The sequence below is a fragment of the Somniosus microcephalus genome, chromosome 3 (genome assembly GCF_052327205.1).
Source record: "Somniosus microcephalus isolate GS21.2 chromosome 3, FLI_Smic_1.0, whole genome shotgun sequence".
Lineage (NCBI taxonomy): Eukaryota > Metazoa > Chordata > Chondrichthyes > Squaliformes > Somniosidae > Somniosus > Somniosus microcephalus.
In genome coordinates this window covers 278,092,180-278,113,762 of record NC_140989.1, presented here as the reverse complement: position 1 = coordinate 278,113,762, position 21,583 = coordinate 278,092,180, and the positions used below count along the sequence as shown (strand labels likewise).

The 21,583-nt window shown below is 45.5% G+C and overlaps 1 protein-coding gene across 1 annotated transcript in view; it reads right to left on the bottom strand.

Annotated features, from left to right (window-relative positions):
• Positions 1–6,957: 6,957 nt before the first annotated feature.
• LOC147121989 (laminin subunit gamma-1-like) overlaps positions 6,958–21,583 on the bottom strand; it is an 86,073-nt gene continuing 71,447 nt past the window's right edge. Inside the window, exons 19-23 of the mRNA XM_085982603.1 lie at positions 21,312–21,426; positions 17,788–17,987; positions 16,656–16,814; positions 15,555–15,654; positions 6,958–10,495 (exon numbers count right to left, since the gene is read on the bottom strand). Coding sequence (XP_085838729.1) covers positions 10,242–10,495; positions 15,555–15,654; positions 16,656–16,814; positions 17,788–17,987; positions 21,312–21,426 — 828 coding nt within the window. The 3' untranslated portion in view covers positions 6,958–10,241. The remainder of the gene's footprint in view (positions 10,496–15,554; positions 15,655–16,655; positions 16,815–17,787; positions 17,988–21,311; positions 21,427–21,583) is intronic.

Below are 21,583 nucleotides of genomic sequence, written 5' to 3'. Positions count from 1 at the left end.
GGTCGAATAGCCCTGACAGTGTCTAAAGTCCTGAATGCGCAAGTGCTTTTCATGACAGTCCCATAGCTGCTGGATGAGGGCTGGCCATTAGGGCTTTCAGACCCGTTTGGCCATAAAGTGAGGTGCACATGCAGGGATGAGGAGGATACTGGAAAGGGTACTCACCCTGACAACCCGAGTGAGGTCGTTGAATTTTTTCGGCACTGGGTTGGTGTCCTGCCAACCACGCTGTTGGACATGACCCTGTTTGCCACATCCCTCCATGCTTTCCGATATTCGGCGGGCAGCAGCCTCCTGCCACCCTCAGGGAAGAGGATATGGTGCCTGCGGTCCGCTGCGCCAACCAGCAGCCTCAGGTCACCCTCGCCGAAGCGCTGCGCTCTCTCTCTGGCCTTCTCCATTCTCCTGGGCGTGGAGCTGTTCCAGAAGCAGTGTTCAGGCCTTGCCTTAGGGCTGCAGTGTACAGGGCGTGGCAGCCAAGCAATTCCACCCTCCCCCTTTAAGTGCTGACCGGCGCCTGACTGTCTGCCCTCAATGAGCAACTCGCCGCACCTGCGCTGCGCCCGCCTTTGGTGTTTGCGCCCCGGATCGCCGGATAAGCGCCTAATGATAGTCGTGCATCGCCTGCTTTAGCGCAGCAGCAACCTCTTGGGGCGATGCAACTGAATATCGGCGAAAGTGGCGCTAAGTTGCGCCGGGCGCAAAAGTTAGTGAACGCCATGCTGTAGCGCCCCAAACGTGGCTATACTGAATTTCTAGGCCCTTGTGCTATTGCTAGACAATGTGCTAGATAGTAGCCACATGGAGCAGTGGGGACCATCAGTCCATTGTCTATGAGCCGAGACACTGAGGCCGTAATTTTCTGGGGTCCGTGCGGGCGTGATTGGAGGCAGGTCGGGTGGGAAATTTGAAATATCTTGCAGCGGGTTGGGAACTCACCATCATCCCACCCCAACTGCACACGTGGCCACCAGGGTACCCCATCATCGCCCAGGAGTCTTTGTCAACCGCAAGGGCTTCCACTCCCTCAATGTGCAGCTCGTCTGCAACCATAGGAAGATCATCATGCATGTGTGTGCAAAATTCCCTGGCAACTGTCATAACTCTTTCATCCAGCCTCCCTCAGCTCTTCGCTCCTCCAAACAGACTTTCCAGCTGGCTGCTTGGAGACAAGGGCTATTCACTGAAGACATGGCTCATGACACCATTGTGGAAGCCAAGTACTGAGGCGCAGGAGAGATATAATGAAAGCCACATTTCCACCAGATGTGTCATAGAGCAGACAATAGGCATGCTGAAAATGCGCTTCAGATGCTTTGACAGATCTGGAGGAGGCCTCTAATACACACCAGCCAGGGGTTCCAGAATCATCGTGGTCTGTGGCGCCCTGCACAACATAGCGCAGCAGCAAGGATTAGCGCTGCATGAGGAGCAAGGCACTGAGCGCACAGCCTCTTCAGAGGAGGAGGAAGAGGAGCATCAGCTGGAAGAGGAACAGGAGGAAGCTGCGGTCCCGATCCCACCAACACCTGAGCTCATTGCTGCCCGGGAGGCCAGGGATGGGCTCATGATGGCCAGATTTACTTAACTTTACGCATTACACCCCACAGCAACACCATAAACATCCCTACAGTGACCAAGCCATTCCTTTCGCACTGACCACCATTGCTGGAGGTAACGTTATGTCTCACCATTCACTCCAACTCACTAAGCCACTTCCAAAGGTGCACACAAATTTGTCCATGGCTGCAAATTGGTGAAAATAAAGATTTTTACCTGTGACATCACAGTAACAGAGACTTTACAGAATAATTTAACAAAACACCCAAGTGGCAGCATGGTGGCATAGTGGTTAGCACTGTTGCCTCACAGCGCCAGGGACCCGGGTTCGAATCCGGCCTCGGGTGACTGTCTGTGTGGAGTTTGCACATTCTCCCCGTGTTTGCGTGGGTTTCCTCCGGGTGCTCCGGTTTCCTCCCACAGTCCAAAGATGTGCGGGTTAGGATGATTGGCTGTGATAAATTGACCCTTAGTGTTAGGGGGATTAAATACATGGGGTTACGGGGATAGGGTGGGATATGTCTCGGTGCAGGCTCGATGGGCCGAAATGGCCTCTATCTGCACTGTGGGGTTTCTGTGATTTCTGTTTCTGTGGCTACCCTTGTGAATCTACTTGTGTTTCATCTTTCTCTTACGTGTGCTTCTAAGAGATGCTACTCCTGTGGCTTCAGCAGAGGTGGAGGCAGCCTGCTCACTTCCCTGCTGCGACTCCACAGACCCCTTTGGCACCATCCTCTGGGTTTTGTGATGGCCCCGCCAAAGTCTGCTCCTCCTGCGCCTGTGTAGAGGCAGACTCGGCCATCGCGATCTGAGGAGGCATCTGGGGCTCTGACTGAGGGGGTGTGGGGCAATGGGGGAGAAGTGTGAGCGCTTTGAGAGAAGCCCACACTTGCATGTCTCCTCTCACCATCATCCCTCTCATGGGCCACCTGCACTTCCCTGTTAGCAAGGAGCTGGAGAGCACCTTGCTGCACAGCAGTGGGGCCATGAGGACCTATTTCTATGTTGACATCCCTCCTAGACAGGACATCTATGAGCCTCTGCCATCTATTCTCTATAGATAGCCATCTATTCTCCATAGAGACCATGTGCTCCTGTGAGTTGCGAATTAGATGCTCCATGCAGGTGGCCATCCTTTCCATGGAGGAGCCTACAGTCGCCATCACCTGTGACATGGTGGTGCTCATGTTGGAGATGGACTCCTCTATTCTCTGGACACTTGCACACATCGTGGTCGCAAAACCTGTCAGAGCCTCCTGCACTTCTTGCTGCACCTCCAGGATCGCCCTCTTTCTGGATGGCTCCCGAGGCTCAGCGTCTGCATGCAGCTAAACAGAACTGGGAGCATCCTGTGCCCTCCAGAGAGGAGTCTCCACTGCTGTGCCTGTCACCACCATCTGCTCTTGCTCACTTGTGAGTTGTGAGACACCAGGTGACAACACTACTCTATCTTGCATGGGACCCACCGAGGTGTGCGTCTCTGCACTGGTGCTGGATGCACTTATGTCTGGTGTCCTCAGAGGCTGGAGGCTGCTCTGAGGAGTCATCTTCCTTTTCCTCCTGGACAGTGGTGTGGGGGTGCGGGGGGGCACTTGATGGACCTGTGAGAGAGTAAAGAGATGATTTAGATATGTCAAATGAAGAATGGGTACAGATAGCATTATGCACATGATGACCATTCATTGGCTGCTGACATCAGTCCCCATATGAGTGACTGCTGTATGCCATGTGGCTGTATGATATGTAATTCTGTCACCAGGTTGCTGAGCTGTCCCCCTCTCTCCATCTCCCACCTCCAGCTGCTCGGCGGCTCCAGAGACTTCCAAGGCAGCCTCCTTTGCTGATGCTAGGGTGGCCAATGATGGAGTGTCACCTCCGGTTCTCTCCCTCTCCCTCTTATTGTGGGCTCTCTTTTCCTGCAAGGAGGGAAAGAAGAGAAGGTTGAGTGAGAGTGATGGAATGAGTTTAAGGAATGGATGGGTCACGTCTGTAGAGGGTGACTATGATGGAGTGGGGTGCCAATGCCAAGTGGCCTTCTTATGTGTTGTTAGTTGGTATGATTGCATTTGGATGAGGGTGAGTGTGAGGGGTGGTTAGTCAGATGGGGATGTGATAATGTAGATAGAGAGAGAGGGATTGGTGGGCATGCACGGTATGTTGGTGTGATTAAGGATGTGCAGGAGCAGGGTTGGGAAGGAAGAGTGATGGGGATGTGATAAGAGGCATAACAGGATGAAGGTGAGTGTGGCTTTGCACTCACCTTTCCTGATCTAATGAGATCATTGAAACATTTGCAGCACTGCACCCAGGTTCTCCTGACCACATCCCTGCTGTTGACCTCCTCTGCTATTTGGAGCCAGGCTCCTTTTGTCTCCTAGGGAGGTCTCTTGCGCCCATTGGAAGGGAAGAGGACCTCCCTGCGTGCTCTGGAGTGAGTCATCGGAGCATATGGAGGAAGTCATCGGAGAACCTGGGTGCAGCCCTCTGTCTCAGCGCAGTCATGTTTGGCACTCTTTCCAGCAGTCCAATTGTGCAGTGTGCCTGCACACTCCTAGATGAACCTTCAAATGGAATGTAGCCATGGCTCCTTTAAATATCCCGGCTGAAAACGCATCATCGCTGATCTCATCAGACCCACACCATTTAATAGGGCCGGGTAACACGCAGGGCAGCCTCAATAGGCCCCACTTGCACAAAGTTGATCTCAGGTGCGGGATGGTATGAACAACGGGGTCATGACCCGCCATGGCGACCGCCCGCACCCGACCCACCCAGGTACAGAAAATTCTGGCCTGAGTGTTGGCTGGATTATCGACCATGAGGATATCACAGGCAAACCAGATCCTTCCTTTGCCCCACATCTATACATACACTTCCAGCAGGGGTCAAGTAAAAAGAGAAAAAGTGTACACGCCGGAAATTTAAAACAAAGATGGAAAATGCTGGAGACAAACGGTAGGTTACACAGCACCCATAAAGAGAAAAGGCAGGTTACAGCTTTAGGTATAAGACTCTTCCTTAGAACTTAAAACCAAAAGGTAATTAAGCTGCTTTGTAGGGTGGCGGAGGGGGAAAATAGAGAGAATAGGGGGTAGATTTAAGATACTCCAGTAGGGTTGGACACAACTAATTTTGCTGGAACAAAATCCTGAAACTCTGGAGCAAAATGATATTTTCCTTTAAAGAATTTTAAGCCTACCCTTGTCACAGCTAACTCATGTAACATGTCATCCTTGACAATAATGATTACTGCGCAATTTGAATATTAAGCTACAGTATTTGTACTTAATATTTAACCTCTAGAAAACAAAAATTGTTTACCTGATATGGATGGGGATCTGTCAAATGGTTTTGGACAAAGGAAGCTGAGGGGAGCAATGTCCTTGAGTACCAATCGGATTTGTTTTAGGCTCCTTAAAATAAAAATTCCTTAGTTGCCACTTTGCTTGGTTGACAAAATAGTTCTGCTGCTATTTTTTTACATTGGCAACATAGATCACACACTGACCAAAAATAATGAATAGAAAACCATGTGTCAAACTTATCCAAATTTCCATGATACTATCCCAAACATGCAAAGCTCCCTGCCAACAGTGTGTAGTCAGAAAATAACCCCTTAAATGTAAAGCAAAAATAAACTCTCAGCTGATTTAGCATCTAGTCGCAGAATAATTAATCTAATCAGTCATCCGTTTCCAGCAGGATAGTGGCTACAAGCACTAAGGAGCAGGCACACAACAAAATTAATTACATTAATGCAAAACCATAAACAGAATTTATGATTTGCCAGCACTCTTACTGTCTGCAAAGGAACTAATGCCTGCTTCAGGCGTGGGTAAATGACACCTCTGGTTTGTCCTTACCTAATATGGCAGGCGGCATGCTTCCCGCCTGCCATTCTGGGGTCTTAGTAGGCCACGCAGCACCTGAAAAATGGGTATTACGCAGCCCAATTTCTGGGCCAATGTCTTGCATCCACATTAGGCCATACTCTATCATTTGTGTGATACTACCACCTTACTGAGTGAGACAGACTAAAGGAAGATCTAACAGTCCAAAACTGCATTGACGTCCATCATCATGTTAAGCAAACCTGTTAAGGAGGTGAAATAACTCTGTGCTAAGCCAATCTGTCAAAATGACAATTTCTGCTTTATAGTGCAACAGTAACAGAATTAAAAACAAAAAAATCCTACATGAAGCACATAAAAATGTCAAGGACAATAAATAACCCCATGACATTTTCATTTTGCAGTCTGAGCTTCATAAACAGTTCCTGAATCTCAATAACAGTTGCAGAAAATTATGAAGTAATAAAGTGGTTATGCAGTCAGTGAAATTGGTCTTAAATAAGTATTGTACATAAATATCAGGATGTCACAGACACTTTTATACACCCAGTAATAAACTTCACTTTCTCCATGATCATCAATTTTTTCATGAATTGCTCATTTCTCTGCTCTTGTGACAGCACTGACTGTGTAAAGTTCTACTCACGCCAGTAATCCTGCACAGCCTCACCCAAGTGACTATTCTTCATGCCTGAGCCTAGATAGTAAGTGTCGACTGTGGGCAACATTGCAGCCAAACCTGATATATTTCTCACTTGAGATCCACATATGGGCACCTTCCAGCAGGGATCATTCGACAGCGGTGGGGGCAAAGCTGGCTGATTTTTTTCTCCCTATAGCCCAGGTGTGCTACAGCCAGTTGTAATGTCCCACTGCTGCTCTGATCGGGTTGCACGACTCTGGATGGAGGTATTCCTGGAGGTTTGATGACGTAACATTTGATCACGGCCTCCGGTCCCGAGACATCTGATGACGTGACACTTTCCCACAGTTTGCAAACGTTATCACATTTTCCTTATAAAGATTGGAGCCCCCGTAGTTGCCCTCACGGTTTTGCGGTAGCAGTTGTTTCGCGACAAGTTCCGAGACCCAGGAGGTCACCTGTGAGAAGGCGAAGAAAGTGCACAGGCACAAACCACATGTGTGAACTACCAATATGAAGTAAGAGCTCTACTTTACTCTGCAGTGGCGGGGCAGGGCATCACAGAGTTGGAGGGCGGGTCCACTGGTGTGATGTGAAATTTAAAGGGCCCCCACTTCACTGGGTCACAGTAGCAGGGAAGTTCTCATTTTCTCCCAAGCTGCGAGCAGCAGTGCCCAGGACATTCTTTTTCCATTCTGGGAGTCTTCCGGGCAATTGGATAAGGCTAGCAACCCTGTGTACTGGCCGAAATCAGCTAACTCAGCATTGACTAGCTCGGGACCTTCCTGAATCCTATGGCTCAGTACCAAACCACATTGCACATTTACCCACTCAAGCATCAACACAGCTTTTAAAAAATATTCTAAACTTGAAATCAAAATCCAGAATCCTTCCCATAAGTAACCGGTTTTTAAAATAATTTTTATTTGACTATTATAATGAAATTTACAGATAAAATAGTAGGGAGAACAGTTAGTTGTTTGCAAATTAATAACTTTAAATACTTCAAGGTAAAAAAAAATTCAAAGCACATGTATTAATACTGAGATATTTAAATAAGGAATGTAGTCTTCATGCAAAAAACACAACACAGTTAGATTTCAGCAGTGCAAATATAGCTATTTGATTATACATTAAAGGTGATATATTTCTACCTATCCGTTACAAAAAAAGTCAAAGTACTATTTTACAGCCAGCGTATTTAACAGTGAATTAAAAAGGAGCCATTAATTAAAGAGGGACTGTCTTTGCTGGGTAAGAGGAATAGCTATTTTCATTAGACTGGCATCACCAAAGTGGTGCAATAACACTTTGTCACACCTTTATGCATTCTGATGTGATACATGTGATTGTATCATGTTTTAGCAAACAAACAAAAAATCTTCAAACATTTTTACTGAAAGACTCTTTAACGTGATTAAAACAGATGAAGAGTGTCCAGCTCTCCAGACTCATCTTATAATTAACAAGGCTTGTAATTAAACCATTATCACTTAATAAAGTGATCACATAACGTCCTTACTGTGTATTTCAAAATAAATAAGAAAAGATATAAAATGTCTAGCATTTCATTACATTGGGTCACATTATCCCAAATATAATTTGTGACTGAAATGTTCAAAGACCTGGTTACAAAAGGAATAGTACTGGAAGAAAACAAACCCCAGCCTTTCCAGACTTGAAACAGAACACATACATAGGTGTTTAACAAATAAACACATGTGTGTAAATATCTAGATTCATGCAGCAGTTTCCCTTTAGTTTGCCTACATAGCAACAGTGGCCCCACTTTGAAACAATTCCATTGGTTGTAAAGCACTTTGGGACATCCCAAGGGCATGATCAGATATTTATAAAAATGCAAGTTTTTTTTTAGTTCAATGTTGCACAATTTCATTGGGATGCAGTCAAAATCGCTTTGATTTTATATTATTCTGTGTTCATTCAGTTTTCCAGAATCTATCAATGAGTTTCGTAAACTCAGACACACTTAGTCTACAACAAATCCGGAACTGACATGCGGAAACTAAGGCACAGGAGGAAGAATCTAATGGCGAGAGATTGCTAACTGGCTCAATATTGGCAAGGGAGGAATAGCTCTCATCATTGTGGGTAGTAACATCATAAACACATTATGAATACATTTACAATGTTGCTACAATACAGTTCATTACCTCCGAACCCCCTGTTATTTCCTTGCTACTGAGCGTGTCATATTTTCAGTAGTACATTCCTATCTCAAGGATAGTAGGAGGGATACCATCAGGACCAGAGGCCGTATCGAAGTCCTGAAGATCTGGCAGGTATGGTGAGGACAAAACTTAATGTCAGCTGTTTGATGACAGCAGAAGCACATGCTGTACCATTTAGGATTTGGTCCATATAAAAAGTTAAACTGCTTTTAGAATTTATTGAGATCTTTTTCTTTGTATGCTTGGGAGGAAAAGGTGACTCTGGATTTTTGGTTTCCATAGCTTTCCAACACTGGGGTTTTCCATGTGTCAGTTCTGGATTTGTTGGAGACTAAGTGATAGAGATTGATTGCTATGATTAATCACCAACTTCATTATCGTTAAATCATGCGACTAGAAGGCAAGTTAGATGTACCTTGGTCTTTTTACATCTAGCAATTCTTATGTTCCTAATTAAATGTTTCCTTGCCTATAATTTTTGTTCAATAACCACTATTGAAATAAAGGATTAACCCCCTTCGTCCACAACATAATCTGATTTGATCTCTCTCCGCGTATGAGCTAATGTTGTAGCAGCATACAATCCTGTGCAATGTACAGAAGGCCAAAGTGGAATATTTACCCTTTGCCTTCGCGGGAAGAAGAAAAGGAATAGGGAGAAACCAGAGCAGTGGGTGAAATACAGAGGAAAACACACCACCAAATCCACACATAAACACTGAAATTTTAAGGTCTCAGAAGGACGCTCAAGGAGATACCCCAGTTGAGATGTACATGTTTAGAACAGTGCCTTTTAAAAAGTGGCCAGTTTCTAGTCAATTTCACAAATTTAAAAAACAACCAAATCCTTTGGTCAAGGATTGATAATAAGAACAACTGATTCACATAGGTTTAAACAGTAACACTTAAACTAAAGACAGTAGCCACATTGCAGCCTTTTCACATATTTTTCTCTCACACAATTTCTCCACCCCACTCCAATTTTGTTTTGTTCTCTCCTGATGGCAATGAATCTCATTTGGCTACAGTTCCTGAGGAACCAGCAGATTTCCAGTAATTCACTCAAGTGGCTATTCTTCACTGTCAGCTCAGACAGTGAATGTCATTAGGGCTTTCCACCCATAGGAGGTCTCCTTATCTGACATCCATGCATGGGTAGCAATCAGGAGTGGGAAACCTTGGCCGATTTCTCTTGCCCTCCCGTTTCCCACTCCCCCAACTAGTTGTAGTCCCTCAACTGAGATCCATTAACAGCAGTTTTCTAGGCCTCTTTTTGCCCTAGAGTTAAATTGCTATTTAGTACTGGTTACCATTACAATTCACACAGGCAGCACAATAACAGCACCTAGCAGAGCAGTCAATTCTATACAAATGATGCATAAGGCACTAAAAGGCCCATCCTGCATTACATGTGGCATATATTGACTTTATGCCACTGTGGAAAGAAACTAATTCCAAATATTAATGATGGTGTCAAAAACAATGCAAAAACATGGCAATGAAACAATCAATACTGCTATGTAGTGCCTCTCTTTAATAGATTTTCATATAGGCCTATAACAGGCCCAGTAATGGCAAACTGTAACTTGAAATGCTGCAGAATTTTATGAATTCGAAAAATAGTTAATGATAATCTGGTCTGCTATTTTGATGACCGACTTGCATTTTTGAAAAATAAATTAAGTATTTTGCTTCTTATTGCAACCCAGTTAGGCTAGGGCAGGGAAGTTAGCACCATTGTCGACAATGCAACCTATGCAACAAAGAATAAATAATGGAAAGGACATGGTGATATTGGAATCTACTTCAATCAAATATGGTGTTTGAAAAATTTTTTTTTTGCAAAGGCTGTTGCTGTGTTCACTTTTTATCTGTCTCTCTGCAGCTTCCAAAGTGTTCCATGAAATGCAAGTTTGTGCAGATGGTTTTTTTCTTAATAGGAAATTTTCATAATTTATATTAGCGGCACAACTTCGATCAGCGGATGCCAAGTAATTAGGGCCTTTCGTAGGCTGCAGTGTTGAAGCATCCTTTAGGTAAAGTGTCTCTGATGTTTTCTAGGTTTTTAATATCTCCAAGGATGTCCCCAATGTCTCGGTCAAACGCTGCTATTGCTTCTTTTTGCTGTGCAGCAGCTTCCTCCAAATCTCGTAAGTTCAATCTTAGTTCATTAGTCAACTGATTTTTAGAGATCCACAGCGAACCCTCTACACGTTGTAACTTAGTAGTGTCAATCTCGGCTGAGTTACCTGCAAAATAAACAAGACTGATTTAAACAGTGCTTTCGTGACCAAAGCAGGGAATATATATATATATATATTATTACAGAGAGATAGAGAAAGAGACAGACAGACAGAGAGACAGACAGACCAGTAAAGCCACAGATGTTTAAGTGATAATAGTGGAGATGTATGAGATCTGGATTGCACAGGCTCGTCTTAGAAATGAGAAAGACCAGACCCTTTGTGAGTTTGAGGCACGGGCGACAGGCAAGGAAAAAATCTGCAGTGTACATTCTCCAGAAATCAGATGTTAAAACATACAATCTGACACCTTACATCCACTGCATAAGTTCCATTGTGGCGGAGCCACCAAAGGACTCAGATCATTTGTACATACAGGAAACTTCGTGATATCCGGCACCGACGGGACCGGCGTGATGCCGATCTATGAAAACTTCTGGACAGACCAGCGCTGATGTTGAAGGATACGGAGGTTTTCATCTCCGTATCTGACAACAAACACTGTTGCTTAGCAACAGCTTGTAAACAGTCGGCCCATACCTTGGGCCGTCGGATCTACGGGGAAACTTCTTTACATCACCGATTCTCTATCGGGTCGACGTTTCCTTTGTGACACCGGGGCACAGTGTAGCATTCCACCTGCGTCGAATCTCGATGTGCAAGCTGGGAACCACGGTTTTTCCCTCGTGGCAGCTAATGGCGCAGCAATTCAAACTTTCTGAAAGCGGCGGGTCCAAGTCTGTTTTGGCGGTCAGCACTTCCATTGGGAATTCGTCACGGTCACAGTCTCGCAGGCCATCCTAGGGGCAGATTTTCTGTGTGCCAACGGCCTCCTCGTCGATGTCCGGCACCACCGGTTGATCAACGCGGCCACCTTCCACTCGATCCCGTGCTATCATGGTACCACCATGGCGTGCTCTATCGCCTGCGCTTTCCCTTCTCTGGATGACTTCACTCGGCTCCTCAGAGAGTTTCCGGAGCTGACAAGGCCCACTTTCTCCTCCTCGGCCACGAAGCATGGTGTCGAACATCATATCACCACTACTGGCTCCCCGGTTTATGCACGGGCTAGAAGGCTCGAACCCGGCAAGCTCGCAGCTGCGAAAGCGGAGTTCGACACGATGGAGTGGCTTGGGATTATTCGCTGGTTGAATAGTCCCTGGTCTTCGCCTCTCCACATTGTTCCGAAACCGGGCGGCGGCTGGTGGCCATGCGGTGACTACCGACGCCTGAACGACGCCACTACTACCCGATCCCACATATTCAGGATTTCTCAGCCCATTTGGCGGGAAATTCTATCTTTTCTAAAGTCGACCTCGTTCGGGGGTATCACCAGGTTCCCGTGCACCCGCAAGATGTCCCGAAAACTGCAGTCATCACGCCTTTCGAGTTCTTTGAGTTCCTGCGGATGCCGTTTGGCTTGAAGAACGCGGCACAGGTTTCCAGCGCTTAATGGACTCCGTGCTCCGAGACTTAAACTTCATCTTCATCTACCTTGACGACATTCTCATCGCCAGCGCTAGCAAGGAAGAGCACATCTCCCATTTGCGTACCCTCTTTACACGCCTCAGCCAGCACGGTTTAATCATCAACCCGGCCAAGTGCCAGTTCGGCCTGCAGCGGATCGATTTCTTGGGACACCGCATAACATCAGATGGCGCCATCCCCTTACTGACGAAGATGGAAGCTGTTACCTCTTTCCCGCGCCCGGCAACCGTCAAGGCCCTGCAATAGTTCCTGGGGATGGTCAACTTCTATCACCGATTCGTCCCTAAGACGGTTCAGCTAATGCAACCTTTGTATGGGGCCCTCAAGGGCAAGTCCGGTAAGGATCCAATCAGCTGGACGGCCGAGATGGACCAGGCATTCGTCAACACCAAGAGCGCTTTGGCCAACGCAACCATGCTGGCGCACCCACTTCCAGGTGCCACCATCGCCCTTACCACAGACGCATCAGACTACACCATCGGCGCAGTGCAGGAGCAGTGGGTGAACGGCACGTGGCAACCGCTGGCGTTTTTCAGCCGTCAACTACGGAAAAATGAAAAAAAGTACAGCACCTTCGATCGGGAGTTACTGGCCCTTTTCCTAGCAATTCGCCATTTCCGGTTCTTATTGGAAGGCCGTCCCTTCACGGCTTTTGTCGACCACAAGCCTCTAACGTTCGCCATGGCCAAGACCGCCGAACCGTGGTCCGCTCGTCAACAACGTCACCTGACGTTTATTTCTGAATTTACCACGGACATTCAACATGTGTCTGGTAAGGACAACCTGGTGGCGGATTGCCTCTCCCGTGCGACGGTCCATGCGGTTCACCTGGGGATTGACTACGCCCTCGTGGCTGCGGAACAGACCTTGGACCCAGAGGTCCAATCATACAGAACCATCCCCTCTAGTTTCCAGGCGACCGACGTCAGTTTCCAGGCCGCAGGTGCCACACTCCTTTGCGACGCCTCCATGGGCGTTCCCCGACCTATCGTGCCAGTCGCATGGCGCCGGAAGATGTTTGATGCCATACACGGGTTGTCGCACCCTGGTATGAAGGCTTCACAACGGCTAATGTCGGCGAAGTTCGTCTGGAAGGGTATGCACCTCGATGTCCGTGACTGGGCCAACACCTGCGTAGTCTGCCAGAAGGCCAAGGTCCAGCGTCATGTTAAAGCTCCAGTGGCTACATTCGCTGTTCCGGAGCGTCGTTTCGACCACGTGCATGTGGACCTTGTGGGGCCACTTCCGCCTTCTCATGGTTATACGCATCTCCTCACCATGGTGGACCGCACCACTAGGTGGCCAGAGGCAATTCCTTTGGTTTCCACCACTTCGGCAGACGTCGCTAGAGCTTTCATCTCCTGTTGGGTTGCCCGTTTCGGGGTACCGGCGGACATCTCTTCCGACCGTGGGCCACAATTTTCCTCGGAGCTCTGGAACGCTGTAGCTCAGGGGCTCGGCACCAAACCTCATTGCACCACCATCTATCATCCACAGGCGAACGACCTTTGCGAGCGATTTCACAGGTCGCTTAAAGCCGCCCTTCGGGCCAGTCTTCAAGGTGCAGGATGGGTGGACAGACTTCCATGGGTCCTTTTGGGTCTTCGTACGGTGCCCAAAGAAGACCTGCAATTGTCCTCAGCCGAACTCATTTATGGCCAGCCTCTCTGAGTACCAGGGGATTTCCTCCCTTCTCCCACAGAGCCATGGTCCGCCTCCCAGCAACTCATCAGCCACCAGGAAGCGGCCAGATGCTTCGCTCCGGTGCCTACATCAAATCACGGCTTACAGAGCTCCCACGTGCCAGCGGAGCTGAAGAATGCTGAGTACGTATTTATCCACCACGACGCTCACTGAGATCCGCTCAAGCCCCCTTACACTGGTCCTTTCCGCGTCATCAAATCAGGAGACAAATCCTTTTTGGTCGACATCGGAGGAAAGCCGGATCACATTTCGGTGGACCGATTGAAGCCGGCTCACCTGGACCTGGACTGCCCAGTCGTCGACGCTCAACCGCCGAAACGTGGCCGACCGCCCGCAGCAGCCGTGCCAGATCAACCACAGCCACCCGCCAACTCGACCACACTCGCCACGCCAGCTCAACCACAACCGCCCGCCAGCTCGACCACCGTCCATCAGCTTCCTCTGCAAGGTTACCGAAGTCGCTCGGACAGACTTGTCAGGCCTCCTCGACGTCTCACTTTTGCTGTTAAAGACAATTCTGGGGGGGCGCATGTGGCGGAGCCACCAAAGGACTCAGATCGTTTGTACATAATTCCTTTAACAACATGTTAGCTACAGTCTGAGTCTGTATCTTTATTTATGCTGTTTAACTGTACAGAGTGTGGTTGCTTTAACAGCGCGGCTAAAACGTGATGACGTCACGCCATTCATCACGTGATCCCCCACTGGCAGGAAAACATGATGACGTCATGACGTCAGCCACAGGGCTGCAGGGGCAGTCCTCGTGGAGCCTCCAGAGAGAACAGACCTACATTCAATGTTATCCTGCAGTTTCTTGTTAAAGCCTGTTTGTTTCATTAAAGTTCATTTTGTTTGATCGCCTGAGTAGAACTCTGTCTTTGAGTTAGGAACCCACGTTCCTACACCATTACAGTTTGGTTTTATATAGTTAGCAAGACTAGTGTTAAAATTCATCAATAAACTGCTGCCTACATCTATTCCCAGTCTGCATAATATGTTAAAATAAAACCTTCCCTACACATATACATAGAGCAGCAGAGTGAGAACTGTGCTTTAGTGTCACAGTGTGATTGAATACTCCTGAATTCCCAATCCCACTCTCAGCCAAAACTGGCAAACACTTTCCCACAGGAATATAAAGAAAATCAATGGGAGGTTCAACATCAGGCTATTGTTCTGCGTATCCTGGTGTTCGATTTAGAATCGCGTTGCCAAAACCCTAGGAGCAGACTGCCCATTGGTATGTGTACAGGGGTCACCAGGGAGTAGGCAAATAAAGAATCCTGCCCTTAAACTGAACAAACACTCAGGTTCAAAATTCTAACAGGGCAGGACTTCATTATAGTGCAGTGTTGGAGCTATACATGCTGTGTACTATCGGTTAGTGAATCACACCATATACTATCAGCTAGAGAGCCACACTGTATACTGTCAGTTAGTGAATCATACTGTGTACTGTATATGTGCAATGCTCCATTTAAGCTTAGCTCATTTTATGTACCAGTGATGTATTAGTGGGGTATCCCTTCCTTGTGTCAGATTTATTCCCTCCAAGCCACTTAAAACCAGATCTTTTTAAAAAACAAGCTGGCCCATGCTAGGGGCTTGGAGTCCTCAATTGTACCCTCACTAGACTGCAGTACTGGTAAAGTTTCTACGATTTAAAGCAGCGACGTCTTTTTGATAACGTTTTTAATGAACCTTTTTGTTTATAAACACTCGATGCACAGAGAGCAGATTTCATTATACTTATAGAAGTCTAGCTCAATTATAAACTTTACATAGAAGATAGGAGCAGGAGTAGGCCATTCGGCCCCTCGAGCCTGCTTGACCATTCAATGCGATCATGGCTGATCATCTTTGTTACGCTTACCCATAGAAAGCAGTAGCTTGCTTATCAAATCCATTGCTTTTTTCACAGAATCCTTTGCACTTGCTGTATTCATGGTTGCATCATTTATGGTGTCTGCAGTCTGGAACAATAAATGAATGGGTAAACGCACAGTGTCATGTGATAACAATGCACAGACTAAAACGGCTCCAAACTTGGTCAAAATTTCTCAATTTTAGCCATGGCTGTGGTGAGGATGATGCTATTGGCCTCAGCACCACTGGGTTCAAGAAAGGAAAAATGAACTTGAGTTCCTGCTCTTGGCCAATACCCAGTTACCCCGACTGAAAAAATGTGCAGAAGGGCCCTTCAGGTGAGAACAGCACCAGGCTTAGCTGTGGTGCCACCCAATGTTAAAAATCCTGTCAACACTCACTGCTCAGGGTCATACATGAAGAATGAGGTACCAGGGAATACCATCAGCTACAGAATGATACGCTAGTATAAGTCATCACCTTCATGGGAGGAAGGGTGGGTAACCAGGCTCCAGCTCCAGAGGATGTACTCAACAGTACTAGAGAACCTCGAACAGGCTCATGAACATAGGCCACCATGCAGGACTTTCAACCAAATAAAATACATGGAGCCATTCCCCTGTCCTTGGTCATTAATAACAGAATTATTTCTGTGTACAGTATTTCTAACTGTATTTTTGTGATTTTGGTATGCTTTGCTCTGACTAAATGCTATTCCAGAACCTCACAATGTTTTTCTAGAAGACTTTAGTCACTTTAGTAGGGTGGAGGCGGTAATAAACATTCATTTCTTTCACAAACTTACAAAAATACAGTGCTTCAGAACAAATACTCATATTTTGTGGAAAGTAAACCCATTGTTTTTGCCATTCAATAATCTTCTTCCAACAGATTTATGCTAGAATACTTATGGAACTGTGAATATTACATTGTCCTTTTCCCAGACTTATGCATTTCTCTCCCTTAGACAGAAGTCAGTAACAGCCCCTCAAAGACTCATAACCCCAACAATTGGTCAAATCACAGCAAGTGGATTTTTAGAGGACCAATAGGCACAAAAATCCAACCTTACTGTAAATTAGAGTAAATAGCAACACAAAGATCTCACCATCTCTGCCACCGCTGTATCTTCATCCACAGATCTCTGTTTATTTGCCACATCAGTCTGCATTCGTATCAGCTGCTCATGCATGTCTCCCACCTCTTCATCCAGTAATATAGTATCACTTAATGTAACGTCTGTATCCTCTAAAGATTTGACGGCCCTCTGTTAATAGGATTGGAACAATAACATAAGGTCATGTTGAAGGTTATTGTCAACATAAAAATTGGAGATGGTGTTTGACAGAACATTATTCAGGCTGCAAAAAGTGACAATCTACAGCATGATGACAGATCCAAGAAGATTTTGCTGTTGATAAATTATATCAGTGCAGGAGGAATGAAAATTAATGCGTTGTCCCCGATCGCATTTGTTTAGCAGGCAGTCACACTCCCAGTGTTTACTCATTTTTCTAAAATAGGAGCTGGATAAATATATGGTAAGGAATTAAACTGAAGGCTTTAAGTGCTAGACAGAAATAATCAAATATTTTATAGAACATGATGGTTCTTGTGCTGCTTTAACCTTGGAAATGTCATCTATGAATTGCAACTAGTCAGGGTTGAATAGTGCAGATTGTAGGTTAGTTTGATATCCTGGAGTTTTGCCAGATTACTTTAGGGTGCAAGGGAGATATTTCAAAGAGCTTTATTTTTTTGTACATTTTTTTTCAAATTTCCTACAATTTTCTCTCTACTGAAGGAGGTGATTTATGCTGGGATATGATTGCACAAGCCTAGACGATGAATGCTTGCAGTCTAATCGACTGTGAGTGACATTACAACTGCTCTTTATGCTGTCTTCACCCTACATCCACACAAGCATATTCTCCAACTGGGTGAACTTGTCTCCGATCAGTCACGGGTTGCATGTGGTGTAAATGGTGCCCAGTGAAAGAAGCAAAAACCAGGAGGGTCAGTCGCTTGGGCCACTTTCACTGCACTCGCTAACGTTTGGCAAAGTAACAACAGTATTCTTGGATAGAAATGGTGCATGACATGAGGACACCAAGACAGGAAGTGAGAAAATACAAGAACTTATCAGGAAAAGAATTGCAAAGCAAATTAATTGCTCAAGATGCTAACATTTGATTTCACAGTATTTAACAGAGTTGAAAATTAACCGAATATAATAGTACCCTCAGAACATCATCAGCAATAGCATCTGCCTCCCTGGCTTTCCTCTTGGCATCATTGGCAGTCGTTACTGCATTTCCCAATTGATTCTCAGCCCGATTAGTCTTTGCGTTGGCACCATCAATGGTCCTGATGATATCAGGTATTTTTTTCAAAGCATTTTCAGCAGCCGTTTTATTGCTGATCACTCTTGTGTTAAAATCTGCAACAACAAAACAAACAACATATACAAAGATTAGAATAACTAATAGTTCATGTCATCACATTTGATAAGAACATTCTCCAGACACGATTCAGCACTTTACTCAAATGAGCTGGCAAAGTCACTAATGATTATGTTCAATGTGATTAAATAATCAATCTTTTCTCTGCTCATTTAGCTTTCTTTTTCAAATTAATTTTTGGTGATTTGTTTTTGTGTTTAGCAAGATGAGAGATGTTAGCGCTGGAGAATGAAACTCTTTCCAAGTCAGGCACACAGTGTCAGCATCAAGCAATCCCAGGTCACATGGATGGTAAAGATCCACCAGCAATGTATCTCTGCCCCAATTGTAGAAAATCACTCCCTACTGCCCATTTTCATTGCCTGCTCTAGGCATTGTGTGAACTTTCTGAATGAGCTTTCAAATTTAGTGCAGAATTAGGGCTAGTTTTTCTTTTGGCAACCTGCGTCCACTAGGAACTAGATTGAGACTGTTCAAACTTATTTCACTACTTATAGCTAATAGGCAGAAGAGACTTGTACCCCTTCAGGGGCTAGATTTAAAATCTGGTCCCATAGGTGAAATGTCTTCCCTTCACCCTTTACTCATTTATGTTTCCATTGTAGCAGTGTCATGATGCACACTTTGGCTGGCCAGTAGCCAAAAAACCTACATTGACTTAAATATATGAGAACATAAGAAAGCACCGAATGATGGTAGGAATGACGTATGAAGAGAGATTGGGTCGATTAGGCTTATATTCGCTAGAGTTTAGAAGAGTGAGAGGGGATCTCATTGAAACTTATAAAATTCTAACAGGAATAGACAGACTAGATGCAGGAAGGATGTTCCCGATGGCGGGGGAGTCCAGAACCAGGGGCCACAGTCTAAGGATAAGGGGTAAGCCATTTAGGACTGAGATGAGGAGGAATTCCTTCACCCAGAGAGTGGTGAACCTGTGGAATTCTCTACCACAGAAGGCAGTTGAGGTCAACTTATTAAATATATTCAAGAAGGAGTTAGATATATTTCTTAAGGCTAAAGGGATCTAGGGATATGAGGAGAAAGCAGGGACAGGGTAGTGAATTTGGATGATCAGCCATGATCTCATTAAATGGCGGAACAGGTTTGAGGGGCCGAATGGTCTACTCCTGCTCCTATCTTCTATGTTTCTATGCAGAAAAGACTATCGGGGCCCAGAAACTCTGCTGTTCCTCCATAGGACAATCGCCTCTTTCACTTAAAGGTTCAGCAATTATGGAAGAAAGGAGTTACAAAATGTATCAGATTACAACACTTTCCCCTTTCACTTTCACTTGGAGAGTATGGCCCACTTAACACCTGCTGACAGACTTAAACACACTTAGAGCACTGGTTAGTGCCGGGTTCCCCAATTTAATGGCCCAGAAATTCGGGTCGGGGGCTTCCCGCAGGTGCAAGCCCCCGACCTACACTTACCTAGCGCGCCGGCAGTTGACCTCTTGGCCTGCGTGGAATTCCTCTCCGAGGCCTGTCCCAGAGGCCGGCGTGCTATGCTGGCGTGTCCCAGGGGCGTAGTTAGTGCGATGCGTCCCCTGGGATCACGTGAGCAACAGGCAGCCAATCGGAGCAGGGAATGCTCCATTCATAAGTCTTGACAGATAGACCTGTCAAAACGTATAAATGCTGAGGCTGTAATACTGTACTTTACCTTCAAATAATTTTTTTTTTAAATCACACTTTGTAAATAAACTATAAATGACATTAAATAACTATTTTAAACAAAAATTTAAATTTTTGAAATAAAGAATTTTATAAAAAAACGGGGCTAAAAATAAACTTACCTTGCTTTAAAGTATTTAAAAGTAAAAAACCTGTGGAAAAAATGTTTTAATTTTAAATAATTGACCACTTACCTTTGAAAATGAAGTCCTTACGGCTGCTTTTTACATTTCTAAAATGTACAGACTTACCCGCACATTAAAACCTGTAAAAAAAAAGGAAGTTCAACGCGCACGCGCAGACTCCCGTGCGCACCCGTTCGACCTCTGAACCCCTTGGTTCAGAGGATCGGAAGTGCTGGTTTCCCGCGCATGCGTAGTGCATGCAAGATTCCGGCACTTCCATCGGGTCCACACGTGAGTACTCCGTCCGTACTCACGCGTTGGGACCCGAATTTCTGGGCCAATATTTCCAAACAATGACTCGACCTCTGAAGAGGAGCCTAGTGGACAACATGTAGCATTGGGGAGACCAAACGCAGATTGGGTGACCGCTTTGCGGAACACCTCCGTTCAGTCCGTAAGGGTGACCCCGAGCTTCCGGTCGCCTGTCATTTCAATTCACCGCTCCATTCCCACTCGGACCTCACCGTCCTTGGCCTCTTGTATTGTTCCACGGAAGCTCAACGTAAACTCGAGGAACAGCACCTCATCTTCCGATTAGGCACTCTGCAGCCTTCCGGTCTCAATATCGAGTTCAACAATTTCAGATCATAACCTCGGCCCCTATTTCATTTTTACTTATATTTTTCCACTCCTTTCCTCCCCCCCCCCCTTTCCTTTTGTTTCTCTCTCACACCTGGCAGCTATCTTTTGCCCTGCCAGTACACTTTACACCTAATCCCAGCCTATTACCATCTCGTCTAGCTTCTAATCTCTTTTACTTCTTTTGGTTCTTTTATTCTTTTGTCCGATCGCAGCCCTGCCTTCGATCTAGTTCCTTTTCTCTCCAGTTTTGAAGAAGGGTCAAACCCGAAACGTCAACTCAAATTTCTCTCCACGGATGTTGCCTGACCTGCTGAGTTTTTCCAGCATTTTCTGTTGTTATTTATGTAGCATTTCTATCCTGGTTATTCTCAGTCTTGAACCTCTAACCTCCAAGAATGCTAAATCAAGAGGCAGTGACTGTGGTCCTAATCTGATCTTTATAACTGTAAGTGGGGTGAATGTGGGGAGTGGCCTCTTGAATTCTTTCTCTGGGCTCTCCCTGGGGAAAAGGATAGAATAGTAGTTCAAGGCACAATCTACTTGTCCCTTCCAGAAGGCTATGTTGAATTTTTCTCTTTGGATTTGGTATTATTGTTGTATAATTGATAATAACCATAGTGCTTACATTGCTGTGAACACAAGTTTCATATCATGTGGGGTCCAATATAATGCGAATCTGTTACTGCTATTTTGAGATGATTAAAAAATAATTTCACCAAGAGAAATACAAGGAAAAATCTCATGAATAAATGGCTAAATGAAAGCAACTGTGATCTCCTCACCTGGATGAAACCATTTTTATCCAATCGTAATATTTGCTATTTCATTTTAAAAGTACAAAGGCTGGTTACAAACCTCTTAGGTTATTCAAGATGCGATCAACTTGCTCCAATGTGTACGACCCCTTTTTAACAGCTGCTTCAGCCAAGTACTTAGCAGCATTTGCTCTGGCTTGTAGCATGTTAGCAGTCTGCAAAGAAAAGAAGTCTGTCAAAATACTACAATCAAATCCGAGAACTAAAAGCAACCCATAACTGCAACTTGTCTGCATGCCTGAGGCCATATTTTATGAAATTGCGCTGCCGGCATGGAACTTCATCTGGCAGAAGTGCATATCAGGGTTTTAG